The sequence below is a fragment of the Mucor mucedo genome (genome assembly GCF_025094135.1).
Source record: "Mucor mucedo strain NRRL 3635 chromosome Unknown EV154scaffold_168, whole genome shotgun sequence".
NCBI classification, from domain to species: Eukaryota; Fungi; Mucoromycota; class Mucoromycetes; order Mucorales; family Mucoraceae; genus Mucor; species Mucor mucedo.
In genome coordinates, this window is record NW_026252452.1 from 25,806 (window position 1) to 42,722 (window position 16,917).

At 36.2% G+C, this 16,917-nt stretch overlaps 7 protein-coding genes across 7 annotated transcripts; 1 reads left to right on the top strand and 6 right to left on the bottom strand.

Annotated features, from left to right (window-relative positions):
• Window positions 1-520: 520 nt before the first annotated feature.
• On the bottom strand, window positions 521-3,530 carry EV154DRAFT_87736 (P-loop containing nucleoside triphosphate hydrolase protein). The gene is made up of 5 exons (XM_051607821.1): window positions 2,756-3,530; window positions 2,538-2,693; window positions 2,153-2,457; window positions 1,934-2,096; window positions 521-1,865 (listed from the first exon to the last, which is right to left on the bottom strand). Exons 1-5 carry the CDS (start codon window positions 3,391-3,393, stop codon window positions 662-664), a joined length of 2,466 nt encoding a protein of 821 aa, XP_051451859.1. The 5' UTR covers window positions 3,394-3,530; the 3' UTR covers window positions 521-661.
• A 921-nt stretch (window positions 3,531-4,451) lies between these two features.
• Window positions 4,452-7,102, bottom strand: EV154DRAFT_527636 (uncharacterized protein). Its single transcript, XM_051603501.1, has 2 exons — window positions 7,033-7,102; window positions 4,452-5,500 (listed from the first exon to the last, which is right to left on the bottom strand). The coding sequence occupies exons 1-2, from the start codon at window positions 7,051-7,053 to the stop codon at window positions 4,478-4,480; spliced, it is 1,044 nt and encodes a 347-aa protein (XP_051451860.1). The 5' UTR covers window positions 7,054-7,102; the 3' UTR covers window positions 4,452-4,477.
• An 866-nt stretch (window positions 7,103-7,968) lies between these two features.
• EV154DRAFT_527638 (activator of Hsp90 ATPase) lies at window positions 7,969-9,505 on the top strand. Its single transcript, XM_051603502.1, has 5 exons — window positions 7,969-8,110; window positions 8,170-8,175; window positions 8,241-8,431; window positions 8,498-8,580; window positions 8,639-9,505. The coding sequence occupies exons 1-5, from the start codon at window positions 8,082-8,084 to the stop codon at window positions 9,326-9,328; spliced, it is 999 nt and encodes a 332-aa protein (XP_051451861.1). The 5' UTR covers window positions 7,969-8,081; the 3' UTR covers window positions 9,329-9,505.
• Window positions 9,368-10,113, bottom strand: EV154DRAFT_569900 (uncharacterized protein; the record flags this gene model as incomplete). Its single annotated transcript, XM_051606164.1, has 2 exons — window positions 9,368-9,769; window positions 9,847-10,113. The coding sequence occupies 2 exons, from the start codon at window positions 10,111-10,113 to the stop codon at window positions 9,368-9,370; spliced, it is 669 nt and encodes a 222-aa protein (XP_051451862.1).
• A 178-nt stretch (window positions 10,114-10,291) lies between these two features.
• On the bottom strand, window positions 10,292-11,599 carry EV154DRAFT_527640 (uncharacterized protein). Its single transcript, XM_051603503.1, has 3 exons — window positions 11,182-11,599; window positions 10,967-11,125; window positions 10,292-10,889 (listed from the first exon to the last, which is right to left on the bottom strand). Exons 1-3 carry the CDS (start codon window positions 11,319-11,321, stop codon window positions 10,502-10,504), a joined length of 687 nt encoding a protein of 228 aa, XP_051451863.1. The 5' UTR covers window positions 11,322-11,599; the 3' UTR covers window positions 10,292-10,501.
• Window positions 11,600-11,999: 400 nt separating this feature from the next.
• EV154DRAFT_430559 (carbonic anhydrase) lies at window positions 12,000-13,817 on the bottom strand (the record flags this gene model as incomplete). Its single annotated transcript, XM_051596549.1, has 6 exons — window positions 12,000-12,178; window positions 12,261-12,356; window positions 12,438-12,579; window positions 12,647-12,672; window positions 12,741-12,906; window positions 13,359-13,817. 6 exons carry the CDS (start codon window positions 13,815-13,817, stop codon window positions 12,000-12,002), a joined length of 1,068 nt encoding a protein of 355 aa, XP_051451864.1.
• A 365-nt stretch (window positions 13,818-14,182) lies between these two features.
• EV154DRAFT_527650 (uncharacterized protein) lies at window positions 14,183-15,517 on the bottom strand. Its single transcript, XM_051603504.1, has 3 exons — window positions 14,917-15,517; window positions 14,323-14,858; window positions 14,183-14,253 (listed from the first exon to the last, which is right to left on the bottom strand). Exons 1-2 carry the CDS (start codon window positions 15,337-15,339, stop codon window positions 14,538-14,540), a joined length of 744 nt encoding a protein of 247 aa, XP_051451865.1. The 5' UTR covers window positions 15,340-15,517; the 3' UTR covers window positions 14,183-14,253; window positions 14,323-14,537.
• Between the last annotated feature and the right edge of the window lie 1,400 nt (window positions 15,518-16,917).

Consider the following 16,917-nt stretch of genomic DNA (forward strand, 5'->3'; position numbering starts at 1 on the left):
TGAGCTTGTTACGGTTCCTTTTTGACTTTATTATCTGTCTGGCTCTACTCGTGTTCATTGTGTTATTTTTAACAAAGGGATGCACTTAAATTTTCAACTATGACAGTACGATATAAAATACCAGTTAATTGGGCCCTGTTTAATACTTGTTTAGGAGCCGCTGCTTTTTGTAGTCAATCAATCAGTGATAAAAGTATATAAAGACTACCTAACAACTTGTTAATCAGCCTTTGTTTCTTTCTTACTCGATATGTTTTACTACACTGTATAAAACCGGCTGTCCTTTTGTGTGAAGCTTCTCGTACTTTTCTCGGGGTAAGTGTTATCGTTTTTGTTCGATTCTTTCTTGGCTAAAAAGAAGATTGTCAGGTTCTGTAAAGTGAAGGAGACCTGCGTCGTTGCTTAATGGGAGGATGTGTTCGCATCTCAACACGGTTGTTCCCTCGCGTTGCTTGATTGTTGCCGTGCGTGGCTGCTTGTTGACTTTCCAACTCACTACAATATTGCGACCACGACGGCGACCTTCATATTATTTTATGAAATAAACAATTTTCTTTCTTAGAAAAAAAAAAATAGAAAGAGATATGTGGAGGGGGGTGGGTTTACTTTATTACAGTCTTTTTTGTTTTTGTTTTTGTTTCTTTTTGTTTTTAATATAAAATTACAATTCGATTTGATTGACTGTATCACTGATACGATCTCTTAAAGCTTCCACTGCCGCCAATTTTCGTTCAAGAATTTCATCCAAATCTTGCAGGTATTTCTGAAATTGTGTCTGACTCTTTGTGTCCACACTATGATGATCATCAAAGTCTTGATTCGATGATAAATCCAATGAGATATTCGCTACCAATTTCGTTTCCTTTTTCGTGCAATCTGTAATCTCCCGAATTTCCGCTCGATGAAATTTCACAAACTCGTCCATGCTACCGTAATCAAAGGAGGGGACCCCACTAAGCGATATCAGGTCCGCTTGTGGCGGTGGCGGTGGTGGTTGTGCAGGATGAAGAGCTCGGTAAGGTTCGGGTGATACATACTGTTGCTGTTGTGGTGCAGACGGTCTTTGTGGATTGGAATATGTAGATGAATTATCAGATTCCATTGAATTTCGAGAGGGTGAATACATGGAGAAAGATCGAGGTAAAGTGGATGAGGATCTCTTTATCTGCAATGATAATGGTCTCGTGTTATTATTAGTATTAATGGAAGGTTCAGCAGTATATGAGATGGAATTGGGTCGACTTCCACTACTATGATGACTATATCTTGCTGGTACAGAAGGCGGTGATTTCTGGGGAGGAGATAGATTGCTAGTATTAAATGTGTTATGAATCAATGCATCTTGTTCATGAGGGAAATCCACATCAAAGATATTTTCTTCGTCCACGTTAAATGTGTCATCATCCAGAATATCAGATTCATTACTATAATAATCATCATTGGATTCATCATGTGTAAACTGATCCTCCTCCTCTTCTTCTTCTTCCTCCTCCTCCTCCTCTTCCTCTTCTTCTTCGTACTCTTCTGTGTTATTTTCTATCCATTGTTGTGTATGTGGATTGACATCTGGTATACTATTTCCAGATCCACTTGTGCTTCTTTCCATATTTGACTTTCTGTCTCGTTCACCTTTTAATTCTTTTACTCGGTCTGCGTATCTTAGGGTATTGAGGGTATGTTCACTATTAGATCCACCGGGAGAAATGGTGGCAATCATACAGGTACGCGAGTTACCAACAAAAGAATCTTTCAACACCTGAGTTAATTTACTTTGTCGGAAAGGTGTATGTCGCTTGTCCTGATCCAAAGCACGAATGCATTCTTTTAATGCTAATAAACTCTTGTTGATCTCTGCACCTTCCATTCTATTGGGCAAACGAGATAAATACATTGGGCCTCATTTGTGTGTGTATACATATATTTATAGACCTACCTCGTCTTTGTATCTGCTTCGCCACGGTCAGCACCTCTTTCAGAGCCTGCTAAATCGATAAAACTTAATTTGCCGTGAATCTTTTTTCGGTTTATTTTGTGCTTGAGTAAAATTTGAAGCACAGCATGTGAACGAGAAGAACTATCGTTTGCACCAGTAGAACCTAGCTTTATTTATTAGTATGGAAGAGACACGCCTTGGATGGATGACCGACTTTACCTGTGCTACGAACACTGCTACCGTAATCAAAGACTTGAATTAATTTATCAACATTATCTATAGGATATTCTTTAAGTCCTGTGACAATCACATTATTCTTTCCATCTTCTCGAGCAAATAATTTCTTCCGTTCGTTTAGTAAATCATAGAGTTGACCTTGGTATATTTCATACAGTCCAATCCATGCAGATAAATGTTGATTCTCCGGCTCACGTAACATGGCAAAGATATCACGCGCTGCCATAATATAAAGACCTTGTTTGGGATCCAGCATAGTGAATGTTTTGCCAGAACCTGTCTGTCCGCTTTTTTATATATATATATAAATATTCGAGTGTTAGTCTTATTTTTTCTTTTTGCTACTTTTTAGTAAGTTGTCACTTACTAGGCAAAACAGGTCGCTTTTCCTCCTTTGAAAATGTAGTTGACCAGAGGAAGTGCTGTACGTTTATAGACGATGGAATTGGCGCAATTTAAATCAAACACATCGTCAAAAGTGAAAGAATGTTGTTCTGTGTATCTACTTAAATCCAACCGTAACCTTATTTTTTTTTGTTTTTTTTAATAAATACATATATAAATCTTCTCTCGATAAACACTTACTTTGGTTCGTTGATTTGTAAACTTCGAGTACCATTCATAGGAGCTACATCTTTATCTGATTTTTCCAATTCTTTTCTGCTAAGTGGTCTCTTTCGAACACAGACACGGATCTTTTGATTTAAATCGCTGGGAGGCAAATTATGAAAGACGGTTGGTGTGGGCAGTGATGAGGATGATGAAGAAGCAGATGAACCTGCCGCTGCTGCTGCTGCTGCTGCTGCGGCAGCAGTTCTTTGCTTAGCAGGGCTTAAGGGTACACCATAAGCATCCAACAAAGGAGCTGAAGCTCGAAACTTTCTGTTTTTGGATAGATCATCTTCATCTGAATCTTCTTCATCATCTAAAGCGGGTTGTTGTTCCATATATAAAGATCTTCTCAACTCTGTTCTTCTATCTTTAAATGGAGCTTGACGTTGATGATGTAGTAAAGAAGGGTCAGGTCGTGGAGCATCTGACATGGTGCGGTTTCTTATTGGCCTAGCGTGTTCGAGGGTTTGTTGTTGTAGAGGTGGAGATTTGATGAGGGTAGAGGGAGACCCAATGACACTTTGGCGTCGACCACGATTGGTCGTGCTGAAACTGTCGGGTTGAGGTAATCGGCTTTGATAAGTTTGAGGTTGACGCAAACCACTTGTCATGGCTGAAGCAGAAGGTAAAATATTTCGAGTCTCTGTATCTTTACGAATAGATTGAACCAGCCCAAATATCTTTCTTCTATCGACGGTGTCTGTTATCCCGAGTCTGGAATAATCTTGTAACGAAAGCTAACTAACAATATGAGTTTTGAAGGAGATTTTTTATATGTTATAGAGCTCTCTCTCTCTCTCCGTCGTACCTGAGCTAAACCTTGAAGATGAGTGATACCATGAGTGGAAAACCTACAAACAAAATTTTAGTTGAATTTACCACTCATTAACAAAAACAAAAAAAAAAAGTCGTTTCATTTTTTTTTTTTTTTTTTTTTTTTGTTCTTACGTAGGGTAAAACTATTTTAATATTTTGTTAATTAAACTTTCATCTATACACTTGACTTTTTCTCTCTTTTTACCTGTGAGAGTTCATGCTTCCTTAAAGTGTCAAGAAATGTTGAAGCACTCATCTCTTTACAATTATGCGTAAGTTTTTTTTGTGAAAAAAAGATAAAAAAAAAGGGGTTGCAACAAAAGAACACTCAAAAAATAAAAAAAAATGCTTCAAAAAAGTGAGTATACTCGGAGTTTGGAGAAAGCCACCAGAGTCACGAGGAGTTTTTATTTTCTTTCTCTCTCGTTCTTTGTCAATTGCTTGTTTCTTAAACCACGTGAATATCAAAATGAGCTATTCTAACTGAAATCACTGATAGACTATGTACAATTACAGTATCTGCATCGAAAATAGTGATTTCACATTCATAGAGAATAATGATGCTTGTTCATCTAATAGGTACATAAATATGAATAAAAGTCGCTATTTGTCATGTCAGACCAATTATTTTCATCTTGTAGAAATACTCCACCACGCGAATTTGTATCTGGAACACGTACTGTACTGCTGGTATATCACTTGTTAATCTTGTCCGGCAGTACGTGTCTGTATCACTCCAAGCGGGTGTTACTGTCTTGGGCAGTCTGGCATTTTTATTAAAGTGAATTTTACACTACTGTCATAAATTATTCGTGCTCGTCTTACAGCATTGATATAGTTAAAGTCATAAAATGTTCAGTTTATTGATTTTTGATTTACTTAAACTCTTTGTTTTGCAATCCTTTTAGAAGGAATTATAAATGTTTTACGTTCTTGATTTTCTTCATACATCATTGAAATACCACTGTTTGTTATATCTTTACAATATAAAATTAGTTCTTGAAAGAAAGGTTCAGCTTCTCCTTTCTTGTACAAGGAGTTAGAATTGTCTCTTATACTAGGCGGAGGAGTAGTAATGCGAAGAAAATCCAGACTTTTGAAATTGACCATGATAAACTCCAACGCATTTCTGCTAATGCTTAATATGTAAAAAAATATATTTTTTAAACTTTTAAACTGTTTAATATTTATTGCACTATCAGATGTACTATCCACATTCATAACTGATCGAAATGCAAGGATTCGCAAGACCTCTAAATTTGGCGTACATGCTTTCATAAGACGAGCTATGTCAATTTTTTGATTTCTATCCCAAGAACGCACTTCCAACACCTTCAGATTTCGAAAATTTGAAATGAACTTATAAGATCCTCCAAACTCTTCCATATCTACACCTTCCTGGTAGAAGATCAAGGTTGTAATTTGATTGCAGTAGATAAGGTTAAGCCTTACAAGTAAGGTTCTATCATCTAGGTTGAAAAATCCAAACATTGATCTAAAGCAAATTTCGCTGATGTTTGGTAAATTTATTTGTTCTCTGACTAACAACTCCAAATATTCTCTCGCTGAATGATTCATAGATAATGTTAATTTGACTAGGTTAGGGCATGCAGTGACAACCTTTACAAAATATTCAAGATGATTTGGTCCTCTTATGTAATCTTTATCGATAATTTTGGCATCCTCAAGCAATTCGATACGGTAGATTGTTTCTGCTAATCTATCAGAGTTCGATGTATCAGAGACAAGTTTAGGCATTTCAGATTCATAAAGTCGTATATGCAATCCATCCTTCAAATATATAGAAGATATTCTTGAATTCCACAATGAACACACCAAGCGGTAGTGGAAGAAATTATCTTGAGTTAAGAAATATTTAAATATCATAATCATAATCTCTTCCGAAAAAAGACTATTTATATTATATGTTTCCATCAAAAAAAAAAGGGGGGGGGGAGGGGGAGCGAAAGAAAAAGGATGAGGAAAATATTTGCCCACGTCTTACCATTTCCAATCATCGGGTTCATCGGCATTCGAATCTTAAATCACAGCGTTACCAAGTACCAGCACTTTAGAGCAGCACAAAAACATCTATAAAAGCACTAGGGGATACTTCTGAGTAACATATATATATATTAATAAAAGTCGGAAAAGTTATATAATTTGTCATGTCAAAACAACTATTTTCCATTCTGTATAAATTATGGGATGAATTCCTCCACTACAGAAGCGGAGCACGCATGGAATAGTTACCAAATCACTCATTAGCTCTGTCTGGCAGTAAATAAGTTCAGCTTTAAGCTGGTGTTACTGTCACTTTTATTAACATAAATTATACTACTATGTAAACTTTAGATCACTGTTGGGACTTCTTCTCGCAATATTGATGTAGCTGAAGTTATAAAGATTTCTGTTCAGGCTTCTTGATTTTCTCAAACTCTTCACTATCTTCCAAAATATTTAAATATTTTGAATTCTTGATTTTCTTTATACCGTACATAAAGTTTAACAGTTTTTAAACCATTGCAATATGATATTAGTTTTTCAAAGAAAGAATTATCTTCCGCTTTTTTGTATACTGACATACAGTTCCGTGGACGAGTACTGACACGAAGCGTATCCAGATTTTTGAAATTGGTCATGATATACTCTAAAGTATTATTGCTGACGCTTAATGCTTGAATAACTACCGACTTCAAATTGTTAAACTTTGTATTATCTATTGTATCATCAGGTGCACTATCCACATCTATAACCGCTCGAAGTGTTGAGATTCGCAATGACTCTAAATTTGACGCACATGCTGTCGTCATAAGACGAGCAATGTCAATACTGTTAGTTCCATACAAAGAACGAAAGTCCAACACCTTTAAATTTCGAAAATTCGTAATAAACTTATACAATCCTCCAATCTCCTCTGAATCCACGTCTTTATAGTCGAATTTCAACTTTGTGATCTTATTGCAATGGACAAGGTTAAGCTTCATATTTAAGATTCTCTCATGTGGGTGGGGAATTCCATTCATTGCAATGCTGATTTCATTAATGCTCGGTAAGTTTATTTGTTCTCTGACTAACAACTCCAAATAATCTCTCACTGAAGGACCTGGTGAAAATTTTAACCTGGCTAGGTTAGGGCACGCTGTGACAACCTTCACAAAATATTCAAGATTATTAGGTCCCCTTATGAAGTTTGTATCGGTTATCTCGGTATCGTCAAGCATGTCGATACCATATATCATTTCTGCCAGTTTAGCAGAACTCGAGGTATCAGAGGCGAGTTTAGGTATTTCAGATTCGTACAGTTGTATATGCAATCCATCCTTCAAATATAAAGAAGATATTCTTGAATTCCACAATGAACACACCAAGCGGTAGTGGAAGAAATTATCTTTTGTTGAGAGATACCCCAAGATGATATTCATAATCTCCTCTGGAAAAAGACGGCTTGTCATTTCTTTTTCTTTTTATTAAAAAAGGAGAGGGGAAGAGAAAGAAGCTATCGTTTGTTTACGTCCGACTATGCGTGACCGTCTGCTTTTGACCGTTTTGTAAATTAAGGTTTTTATTTTATGACTAAGCTGTGTATCCATCAAAAGCAAGTAGCACTAGATTTCTCGGAATACCTTAATGATCCATTTCGGTAGCTAAATGTCTTTGTTATCGCTGTCAACTCCTCAAAGAAGAATGCATATTCAAAGGCATTGTTCCCAAAAGCTAAAGTATAAAAGTTCATGCTAAATCTCTAAAGTCTAAACAAACCACTAGTTTTACCATTTTGGGTGTGTTAATATCAAGAAATGAGGCTCTTTTTTTTTTTTTACTTTAATAGCCCTGAATTAATGAAAATTGGCATTTCAGCTCAATAAGTCTTTAAAATGCCATCAAACTTATTCTGTAGTGCCTAAAATTGTTATCTGAATCAAGTTCCACTGTTAACAATGTAAAGTTACTCCATTACGGAATTGAAGACTTTACAGATGAGTGGCATATATGAGAAAAACAAGAAAAAAATTGCAAAAATTTATACTGCTTTGAGTGCTGACGTAAGAGCTTTAAATCTCAGCCAATCAAATTTGTCCACAAATTAAAGTGAATTTTTTTGTAAAGGCCACTGACCTTAGTATGATATACCCTTCAAATAAATTACAAACAGTTTTTTATGGTACATTCTGAACTGGTACAGGCTTTTTATTTATTTCGAAATGCTAGAACATGTGGCGGGTTTTCGACAACCACCTATTTTTGTTCCGTGCTTGACAATAATGGCAGAAGTCCTTATTTTTACCTTTATTATTAATCTGTGTTAAGAGTAAACAGTGCGTTTATAGAAAGATTACCCAGCTGTTGTTTGTTTAGAACAATCAAAATTAGGGGGGTGCACTTCCTCGTGACTGCCGTCATTTTTTCTATGAATTTCGATTGACGTTTTTTTTTTTCTTTCTCCCATCTTTTTTTATATTTTATATCTTTCTTCTATATCATGTCTAACTGGAAAAACGTCAACAACTGGTAAGTGCTTTTATACTTTTTCTGTGTATGTACTGTTTACTTACAATTTTATTTAATAGGCATTGGTAAGATATGATTTGGGGATTTCTAAGTTTAAAAACTAAAATAAAATAAAATTGGGGGTGAATAGGGTCAACAAAAACTGTTTAAAGTGGGCTCAAGCTTATTTTACTCAACATTGTGTTGGTATTGAAGCCGAAAAGAATGGTAACAAGGCTTCCATTAACAAGATGATGGAATGTGAAGGTGATGTCGATTTGAACCAAAGAAAGGGAAAGATTATTACCATTTATGATGTTACTTTGAAGCTTGGATGGCAAGGTAAAAAAATAAAAAAATTACGCGCACATTAACAATTGCAAACATATGCCAACACAAATCCTATAGGAACTCTTGCTGACGGTACTGAGGTGACTGGCTCACTTTATATTCCCGAAATTGCCCATGATACCGACTCTGATGACTTTGTTGTAAGTTGTTATATTGGAAAAAGGCCCCGAGGATATCTTCTCATGCTTTTATATATAGTTTGAAATCTCCATCAATGATGATAGCAACGCCAAACAAGGCATCAAGGAAGTGGTACGTAAGGGTTTGACACCCAAGTTGATCAAGGTATTCGAAGGATTTTCTGCTGCCATGATCAAGGAGAATTGTGAAGATGTCTATATTGAATCACACAAGATGGGTACACCTACACCTGCACGCCCTGCTACCACTGAGCACAGTGCCAGCACCAAGTTTGGTTCTTCTGGCACCAGCACTACTGCTACTACTACTACTACTAGTAGTAGTGAGGCACCTGCCAAGAAAGTCAACACAACTTCCTTGAGCGAAACCACTGAATTCCAAACCTCTGCTCATGAGCTCTATGAGACTTTGACGGACATCAATCGTGCTCAAGTCTGGACTCGTGGACCTGTCAAATTATCGCGTGAGATTGGATCTCAATTTGAATTCTTTGGTGGTAATGTCTCTGGTCAAATCTTGGAATTGGTACCTGACAAAAAGATTGTTCAAACCTGGCGCTTAAGATCTTGGCCTGCAGGTCATTTCTCCAAGGTCACCTTTGAATTGGAACAAGGTACAGACTGTGTTCTCTTAAAGATGCATCAAACCGGAATCCCTGTTGGTGAAGAAGAATTAACCAAAACAAATTGGTCTGGTTATTATTGGAGAGCCATCAAAGCCTCATTTGGCTTTGGTGTTAACTTTTAAAGAAAAAGAGAGGAAAAAAAAAGAAAATAGAAAGGGGGTTTATTTATTATAGACAACGTAGATCTTTAATCCTTCTCGTAACACATGCGTTACCAAGTCGGTGGATGGAAGTTGCTGATAAGTTAACCATGTAAATAAAGCGGATTGGATTTCTCGATCCGTCACTTCACATAGTAATAGATTGTCTCGTGCCTTTTGTGCTTTACTTAGCATAGTATGTGCATGATGAAATGTAAATGTGCATTGGGGTATCACGTATAAATCATGCCGATGATGACTTGTCATGGACACTTTTAAGACTTGTTTGATCTGTCCTGTGTTTTTATCCTTGCACACAAATAGTTTCACAAAGCATGATGTTGCCAATGAATAATTTCGAGATACGAGTATATCATGAATCTGAAATGACCGAGTCAATAACCCTTTTACGCCATTATATTTCTACTCCGAAGCGTAAGTTCTCTTTTTTTTATGTAAAGCATGTCTTGTTGAGTATTTTTTTTTTTTTTTTTTTTTACCCTTTTAACATGGATGATGGAATGTGTTATTGCTGGTAAAGGTTTATTGCGTACAGGACCTATATCAATAGCAGAATCAAATGACATCATGTATAAGGACGGTGGACTAGGCAACGGTTTATCTTTTTCTTCTTGTCCAAATGCAACCACTGTTTCTGTAGGAGATGTAGCTTCTTCTTCTTGTTGTTGACATTTGAGCTGTGATACCATGTATTTTAAGCGTTGTGATAATAAAATGGTTTTAATATAAGTTTGTTTATTGGACATGTTGTGTGTTTCGAGTAATTCAATTAGAGTATCCATTTATGAGTGTACAAAAAGAAAATAAACAATGATGGGAAAAAAAAGGGGAGGATAACATTACATTGGGGGATTTGTTTGTTTAAAACGCTGGGAGATTATTGTTTACTCTTTTTTACCCCTTTTTTATTTAGAGTAACAATAAGATAAAGTCTTTAGGAGGACTGATTAAAAATTATTAAGTCTTTTTTCACCCCTTGTGTATCAAAATGGCTAGATACCCCCCTATAATTAAAAAAGATTGAGGTTGAATAAATTTTATTCAAATGAAATTATATACACATATAAAACATAAATAACATAAAAAGGCATAGTTGTATAAAGGACAGGAAAGCATAAATGAATAGAATGAAGATTAAAAGGAACGATAAAAGTACGAGGGAATTTGTTGAAAGGTGTTTTCACTGGAATATAATTTTGGTAAGGCATTGGTTTGCGAAGAATAATAAAACGAAGCTAATTCGTCTTGTTGAGGCGATGCAGAGGAATCGTCTGTACTGTCGTCTTCTTCTTCTTCAGCACGGTATTGGTACTGATGTTTCCATTGAATAATGGGAGAAGGTAAAGGCGATCTTTTCAAGAGTTCGGGAATCTCGTTACATGGTCTCCATTGAAGCATGGTTCGCTTTGTAGTAGTTCCATGCGAAGTCTTTTGATGTGTGGTCAAAATGGTTTTGCGCGCAAAACTCTTATTACAGCCCTCATGACGACATTTGTATGGTCTTTTCCCAGTATGGATTCGTCTGTAGATTAAAAAGGGGGTGTAAACTTTTTTTAGGGTCCAATCATCCAAATTATCATCGATCTAATTTTTTTTTACCTGTGACGAGCTAATGATGAACTATCACTGAAATTCTTTTTGCAGTCTCCGAATTCACAGACATGAGGCCGTTCACCCGAATGAGTGCGTAGATGAACTTTTAGTGCAGAGCGTTGGATAAAGCTTTTGCCACATGTTTTTTCCTGACATACGTATGGTCTATTCGTAATATTATTAGCCATTGCATTGCATTTCTCATCTTTATTTTCGCTTACCTTTCGTTGGTGTGTATGCGTAAATGTCGAGCAAGATCAGAACGTCTGCCAAAGGCCTTTTTACAATTGACTACAGTACATTGATGAGGTTTACATTGATTCTGTTGTGTCTCAATGTGGATCAATTCGAGAATATCCATTAAAATAAAAGAAGGAGTGAGAATAAAAGAGAAGGGTTAGGAAAGAAAGAAAGAGAATAGACCAGCAGCAGTATTTATATGAGATTTTTTTTTTTTTTGCAAACAGACATATTTTTAATATAAAAGGGGTTTTGACAAAACACTACTTTGCGAAGGGAGAGAAACGATAATAAAATCGGATCTACAATTATTCTCCTTAACGTCTTGTTCTCCATGTGCGCGACAATTGTAAGGGCCTCCCTTGTCAAAAAGTGAATCATTGACAACCTCTCTTTACTCACCCCCCACCTCCTTGGCTCAACCAAAAACTTGTTTTTGGTAACCATGCCAATCGTTGAATTATTAATGGTTTTTCGATCTTTAGCTTTCCCAAGAATCTGTCAAACCCAAAATGCATGGCCAAAAGTAGTAAAGAATATCGCGCTTTGAACCTTCTTTTTTTTTTTAAATGAAAAAGCAGTAAAGCATTTCTTTTCTCTTGGTATAATTCTTTTTTTTTTTTATTATTATTATTATTGCTATTGCTATTGATTATTTATTGTTTATTGCTTAATGATGAGATTCTTGTGTTTGATAGATGGATTGAAGTGTACGTCCATCACTAGCAGCCCATTCCAACTTCTTTGCGGTTCTAGAATATTCAAGTTAGATTTAGATCTGGGTCACACATACAAAAACTTACCCAGTCTCAATATCATAAGCCCAAGCATGAACAGTCAACTTTTGGCCATTTTGCCAGGCATTTTGAACAATGGTAGAGTGACAGACGTTCTCTGCTGAATTGATCACATTCAATTCAATCAATTTGTGTAAACGAGCAGTACTATCGTCAATCTCTTCTAATTCTTTCTTATGAACTAATGTGTTACACAAGTTAATATCTTTTTTATCCTAGTGCTCGACCCCCCAAAAATCTCAACCCCACACAGGCCTACTTACGTCTATAAACGTCCTTGATGTTTCGGAGCCAGTTGTCGATAAGACCATATTGTCCGTGTCCGTGAGCAGCACCCACACCACCACAGTTGTAATGACCTAATTAAAGAAATATTATTTTAGTCTCACGCTCGCACCGTAGCGTGCACCAACACCAGGGATAAATAAATTGTTACGTACCACAGACAATGATGTGCTCGACCTTTAATACTTCGACAGCATATTGTAACACAGACAAACAATTGAGATCAGAGTGACTTACCACATTGGCAATGTTTCTATGTACAAACACTTCACCTGGACCAAGCTGCAAGATTGAGTTCTTTTTTTTTTTTTATAGAGAGCATGATTAGTTGACTACATGACAGCCTTTATATGATCAAACTTACTGCTGGTACACGTGAGTCAGAACAACCTATATAACATTGTTATATTAGAATCAGTTGTATTTGTAATAATAATAAAAAAAAAGAATATTATTACCAATCCAAAGGATCTTGGGTTTTTGCGCATTGGCAATACGCTTAAAAAAGTTGGGATCTTCTTGCAAGACAGAGTTGGCCCAAACCTTATTCTTGGCTAATAAGCCATCCAAGTCGATATCTTGGACATCAAATCTGCTAATATTGGAGGGGAAAGCTGATTGGTTCTCCAAACCTATACAAGTTTTTAGGTAAGTCTTCCAAAGAATCTATCCAAGATATATATATACTTGCGATTAATTTTCTCGACAGGAGGAGAAGTAGAAAGGTTATTGGCAGACATCAGTGTTTGTTAAAGAAGAAAGAGAGAAAAAGATGAAGAAAAAAAAAAAAAAAAAAAAAAAAAGTTGAAACAGGCTTTCCCATTTTTATTTTGTTTTTTCCCCCAAATATTTTTTTGGGGGGTACAGGTAGGAGTTTCAAGAGACCAAGCCTTTAGGCTAAGGATTACCCACAGGACGGGAATTCTTCTAAATTAAGATATAACAAGATAAGGTATTTGGATGTGTTACAAGTAGTGCGATGATAATATCATAAAAATGAATGATAATTTTAAAAATAACATGATGTGTTATAAATCATCAAAAAAGTGCTCACGTGTCTTTTGTCGTTTCATAACTGGTTCATCTAATTCTTCATACTGTCTCTTTTGATGAGTATCAGGGTCTTTATCATGAATACTCCAGAACCTTAATCGTAAGTCATGCCCACAACTACCCAAATAATCATGGCTATAATTAAGTTTTACACACTCGATCGGAAAGTCCTGTCCGTGGTCCCCCAACACACCCTCGAAATTTTGTGGAGAGATGGAAATATACCGTAATAATCCGTCGCTGGCTCCAGTACAAATAGCATTTTCGTCAATGTTACATAGAGCATCCACGCTACTTGGGTGACCTATCCATTTCTTGACACTGTCCCATGCGTTCCATTGCCACATGTACAAGGCTCCGCTCTGACTACCTGCAATCACTGTATTGCCCTCTTTTACCACCGTCATGGATAATAATTCATCATCTAGTTCTTCCGTTGTTTGCAACGTGCTATTAGCCTTCCGAATATCATATATTGACATCACTCCGTCTCCTCCTGCCACTAATAAATTACTTTGGCTGTATTCCATATCCGCTACAAAATCTTCATGCACCTTATACTCTCCTGTCGCCTTACACGTCCTCATATCCCATATCTGTCATAGTCTTTATTATTATATCCTCTCCTTCTACTCTTCTTTTTTTTTTTTTTTTTTTGTTACCTTGACAATACCTTCATCATCACCTGTTGCTGTTAGATTCGTGTCCAGTTTACAAATCTTGTTAATCGCATACTTGTGCGCTTTGGGAATCTTGTAAAGCAGGCGACCCGTGGCTACGTCCAGTGCTTGAATAGACTTATCTCGAGATATCGACATGAGATGAGCTCCGTCGTTGGTAAACTCCACCCCTCGGCAAGACTTTTTCGAGGCCTGTGTTGTCCAGGCTAATGTATTAGTCTCTTCTGAATACTCATGACTAAAATAAAAACGACGGGATATCAATGAGGCATATCCCCTTTCCTTGTGCATGTATTACTTATTTTACCATTCCACTTGTCCATTGATTAATCCTACTGCAACTAGATTCCGACTAGGATGAAATGAAAAGTCAAACACATGATGCTGAAAGGTAATGGGTTGTGGATCTATTGACATTATTTATACCAAAAATATAAAGTTGTGTTTTTATTGTGGTCAAAAAAAAAAAAAAAAAAAATGTTTGTGCATAGCGGTGAATTAAAAAAAAAACTTGTGAATAAACTACGACTTCCATTTGCCAAAGAATGTACCATACTTCTTTTTATCATCGTCCTTTACCGGTTGTCCCTCTGCATCTAGTTCAGTAATAGTCGGAGGGTCAGTATGGTTGACAACGTGGGTCGGAACTGGTGTTGTCGATGATGTACTTGTGTCACCATGACGTGGGCCATCCATCAGAGCATGAGCAGCGGGTTCACCTTTTTCCAACCGAATCTCGTCTCGTCTTCGCAAAATTAAATATTCCTCCAACAGTGCAGCGTTACGCATATTACACTTGAATAATATATCAAGAATATCACCAGCAACGGGTGTCAATCCAATCTAGATTTGGTGTTAATTAAAAAAGAACCTAAATCTATTGTGTAAATTGTTTGCTTACCATGAAATCAAACAAGACATTCACCATCATTTTAGCAAGCAGTTCTTTGGGTAAGTTTGCTTTTGCAGCTGTCCTGATTAATTCTACAGAAAAGGCTGTTCCAATCACATCGCCGATACCGGGTATTAAACCCACCAGGCCATCCAACCCAACATTAAAACAACAACAATGGAAGCCTTGATCCAGATACCAAGCGCGGTTCTTGACCTTGAGGAGAATCTTTCGGTCGTGTTTACTCAATAACATGTCAGGAGTAAATACTTTATCTTTTTTCCACCAGTGATGCGTTTGTTTGGCCGCTGCTTCTTGAGTAGCCGCAATAATCTCTTGATCCGTCTCATAATTCCTTTGGTTCTTGTGAAGGTGATCGCCTACTTTACCAAGTACTTTTCCTTTAGCATAATTTGTAGCTGCCACCTGCATTTTGTTAAATATATATATTTTTTTTAAAAAAGAAAAACTAAAAAAGAAAAAGAAATAGAGAAAAAAAGCGTTTCTGAAACAACCAGAAAAAAAGAGTCAAAATAAACGTAGATCCCTTTCTTGGCGGAGTACACCAAAACGCCTTGCCATTTATAGAACTAAATGCGCTTGCTTGCTCCATGATTTACAAGTTTATTTGTAGTTTCTGCATTCAACACTAGAATCATTTATCTCCTCTCCTTGTTTATCAAAAGAGTATTCTCTATCTCACACACTATCAAGTAAAATATACATGATGTGAACTGATCTCTCGTTCCAAGGTATGACGTTCATTACGCAATCTTTGTGTTCACCTTCTTTTTTACTTTCTTCCGCCGCTTCCAACTGTGCCTGAGAGTGCCCTTTGACAAGTGTCTCTCGTGATTTCTCTCTCTCTCTTTTTTTAGCGTCATATACAAAAAAAAAGGTGCTCATTGTGTGTAAATCCTGTGTAGTCTGCATGACGTATACACATACTAAACTCAATGATCTGTGTGTGTCTTTATAGTGTTTTATGAAGGTCATTTAAGTGTTGTATAACAGATAAATAAATGTATATCGGAACAATGAGCACATTTCTCGGGTATGGATTTTTATTTTTATTTTAAACTTTGGGGCATTTTCATTCCATGACGTAATGTGAGCTATAAAATAATCGTGGGTATTCTTCATTGAGTGTAGTTACCACAGATAACTTTTATGAGGAACATGAGTTTATTAGCATGTCTTTTTTTTGTGGGGGGGATGGGCTCTATGTTGTTGCTATAACTAAATAAGTCGTATTGGACATTCTCAGTTCGTATCTTTATGTACAAAGTAAATCAACGATTATTAACGTGTAACCGATGGAACTTTTACTGAATTATGGTGAATATTGAATCGAACAAATTTGATAAATCTCATTTTTACGTTTTAGGATTAATCGGCAAACTTAAAATAATAAGACATTAAAATTGAACAGAAGAAAAGACCATCAATACTACTACAAGGTTTGATAGCTTGTTCGATCAAGCAAAGTTTGCACTTTTTGTATTATGTCTTGTGTGTCCAAATATCAATTAATGCGTCCTTCAACTTGATTAGCTCGCTGGGTTTGCTCAAAAAAAGTAAACATGAGAAATGAAGGACAACACATTTATGTTTGACCAGCTGTTATAATGACATTTAAAAAAGTATTGTATTGCTTCTTTGACGATGTATCCCTTTGAGACTATTCCGTCTGCAGATTTTTTTTTTTTTTTTAGTCAAGAGCTTACTTGAAGCCAGTATATTTACCTTCACGTCAGTCATGATTGGTTTCAAGTTCTGCATGAAGAATGTTATCTACGTCATCATTTCGCGTGTTTTTGCATTGAATATTTCTGCATCGTAATTTTTGTGTTTCTTTCGCGAAGCTTTCGTTTACTCTCATCACAACATGGCTGACACCAAACAACAACTTGTAGAAAGTAAATATTCTGACTTCAAGTAAACTCGAGAATGTCTACACCTACGTCTTTTTTATTTAATTTTTTTTGTACACACTTTTTTCGTGGCATT

What these genes read in the sequence shown, in the direction of transcription:
- EV154DRAFT_527650 (XM_051603504.1), bottom strand. Translation starts at nt 15,339, where the DNA reads ATGCAGGTGGCAGCTACAAATTATGCTAAAGGAAAAGTACTTGGTAAA. An exon ending in ATGTCTTGTTTGATTTCATG is followed by an intron (nt 14,859 to 14,916) that starts GTAAGCAAACAA and finishes CACCAAATCTAG; the next exon opens with ATTGGATTGACACCCGTTGC.
- EV154DRAFT_527638 (XM_051603502.1), top strand. Translation starts at nt 8,082, where the DNA reads ATGTCTAACTGGAAAAACGTCAACAACTG. An exon ending in TTTGAAGCTTGGATGGCAAG is followed by an intron (nt 8,432 to 8,497) that starts GTAAAAAAATAA and finishes CAAATCCTATAG; the next exon opens with GAACTCTTGCTGACGGTACT. An exon ending in CCGACTCTGATGACTTTGTT is followed by an intron (nt 8,581 to 8,638) that starts GTAAGTTGTTAT and finishes TTTTATATATAG; the next exon opens with TTTGAAATCTCCATCAATGA.
- EV154DRAFT_87736 (XM_051607821.1), bottom strand. Translation starts at nt 3,393, where the DNA reads ATGACAAGTGGTTTGCGTCAACCTCAAACTTATCAAAGCCGATTACCT. An exon ending in TTACAAATCAACGAACCAAA is followed by an intron (nt 2,694 to 2,755) that starts GTAAGTGTTTAT and finishes AAAAAAAATAAG; the next exon opens with GTTACGGTTGGATTTAAGTA. An exon ending in AAAGCGACCTGTTTTGCCTA is followed by an intron (nt 2,458 to 2,537) that starts GTAAGTGACAAC and finishes TATATAAAAAAG; the next exon opens with CGGACAGACAGGTTCTGGCA.
- EV154DRAFT_527636 (XM_051603501.1), bottom strand. Translation starts at nt 7,053, where the DNA reads ATGACAAGCCGTCTTTTTCCA. An exon ending in TGACAAGCCGTCTTTTTCCA is followed by an intron (nt 5,501 to 7,032) that starts GAGGAGATTATG and finishes AGTCTTTTTTCG; the next exon opens with GAAGAGATTATGATTATGAT.
- EV154DRAFT_527640 (XM_051603503.1), bottom strand. Translation starts at nt 11,321, where the DNA reads ATGGATATTCTCGAATTGATCCACATTGAGACACAACAGAATCAATGT. An exon ending in CGCATACACACCAACGAAAG is followed by an intron (nt 11,126 to 11,181) that starts GTAAGCGAAAAT and finishes TATTACGAATAG; the next exon opens with ACCATACGTATGTCAGGAAA. An exon ending in TCATCATTAGCTCGTCACAG is followed by an intron (nt 10,890 to 10,966) that starts GTAAAAAAAAAT and finishes TTTAATCTACAG; the next exon opens with ACGAATCCATACTGGGAAAA.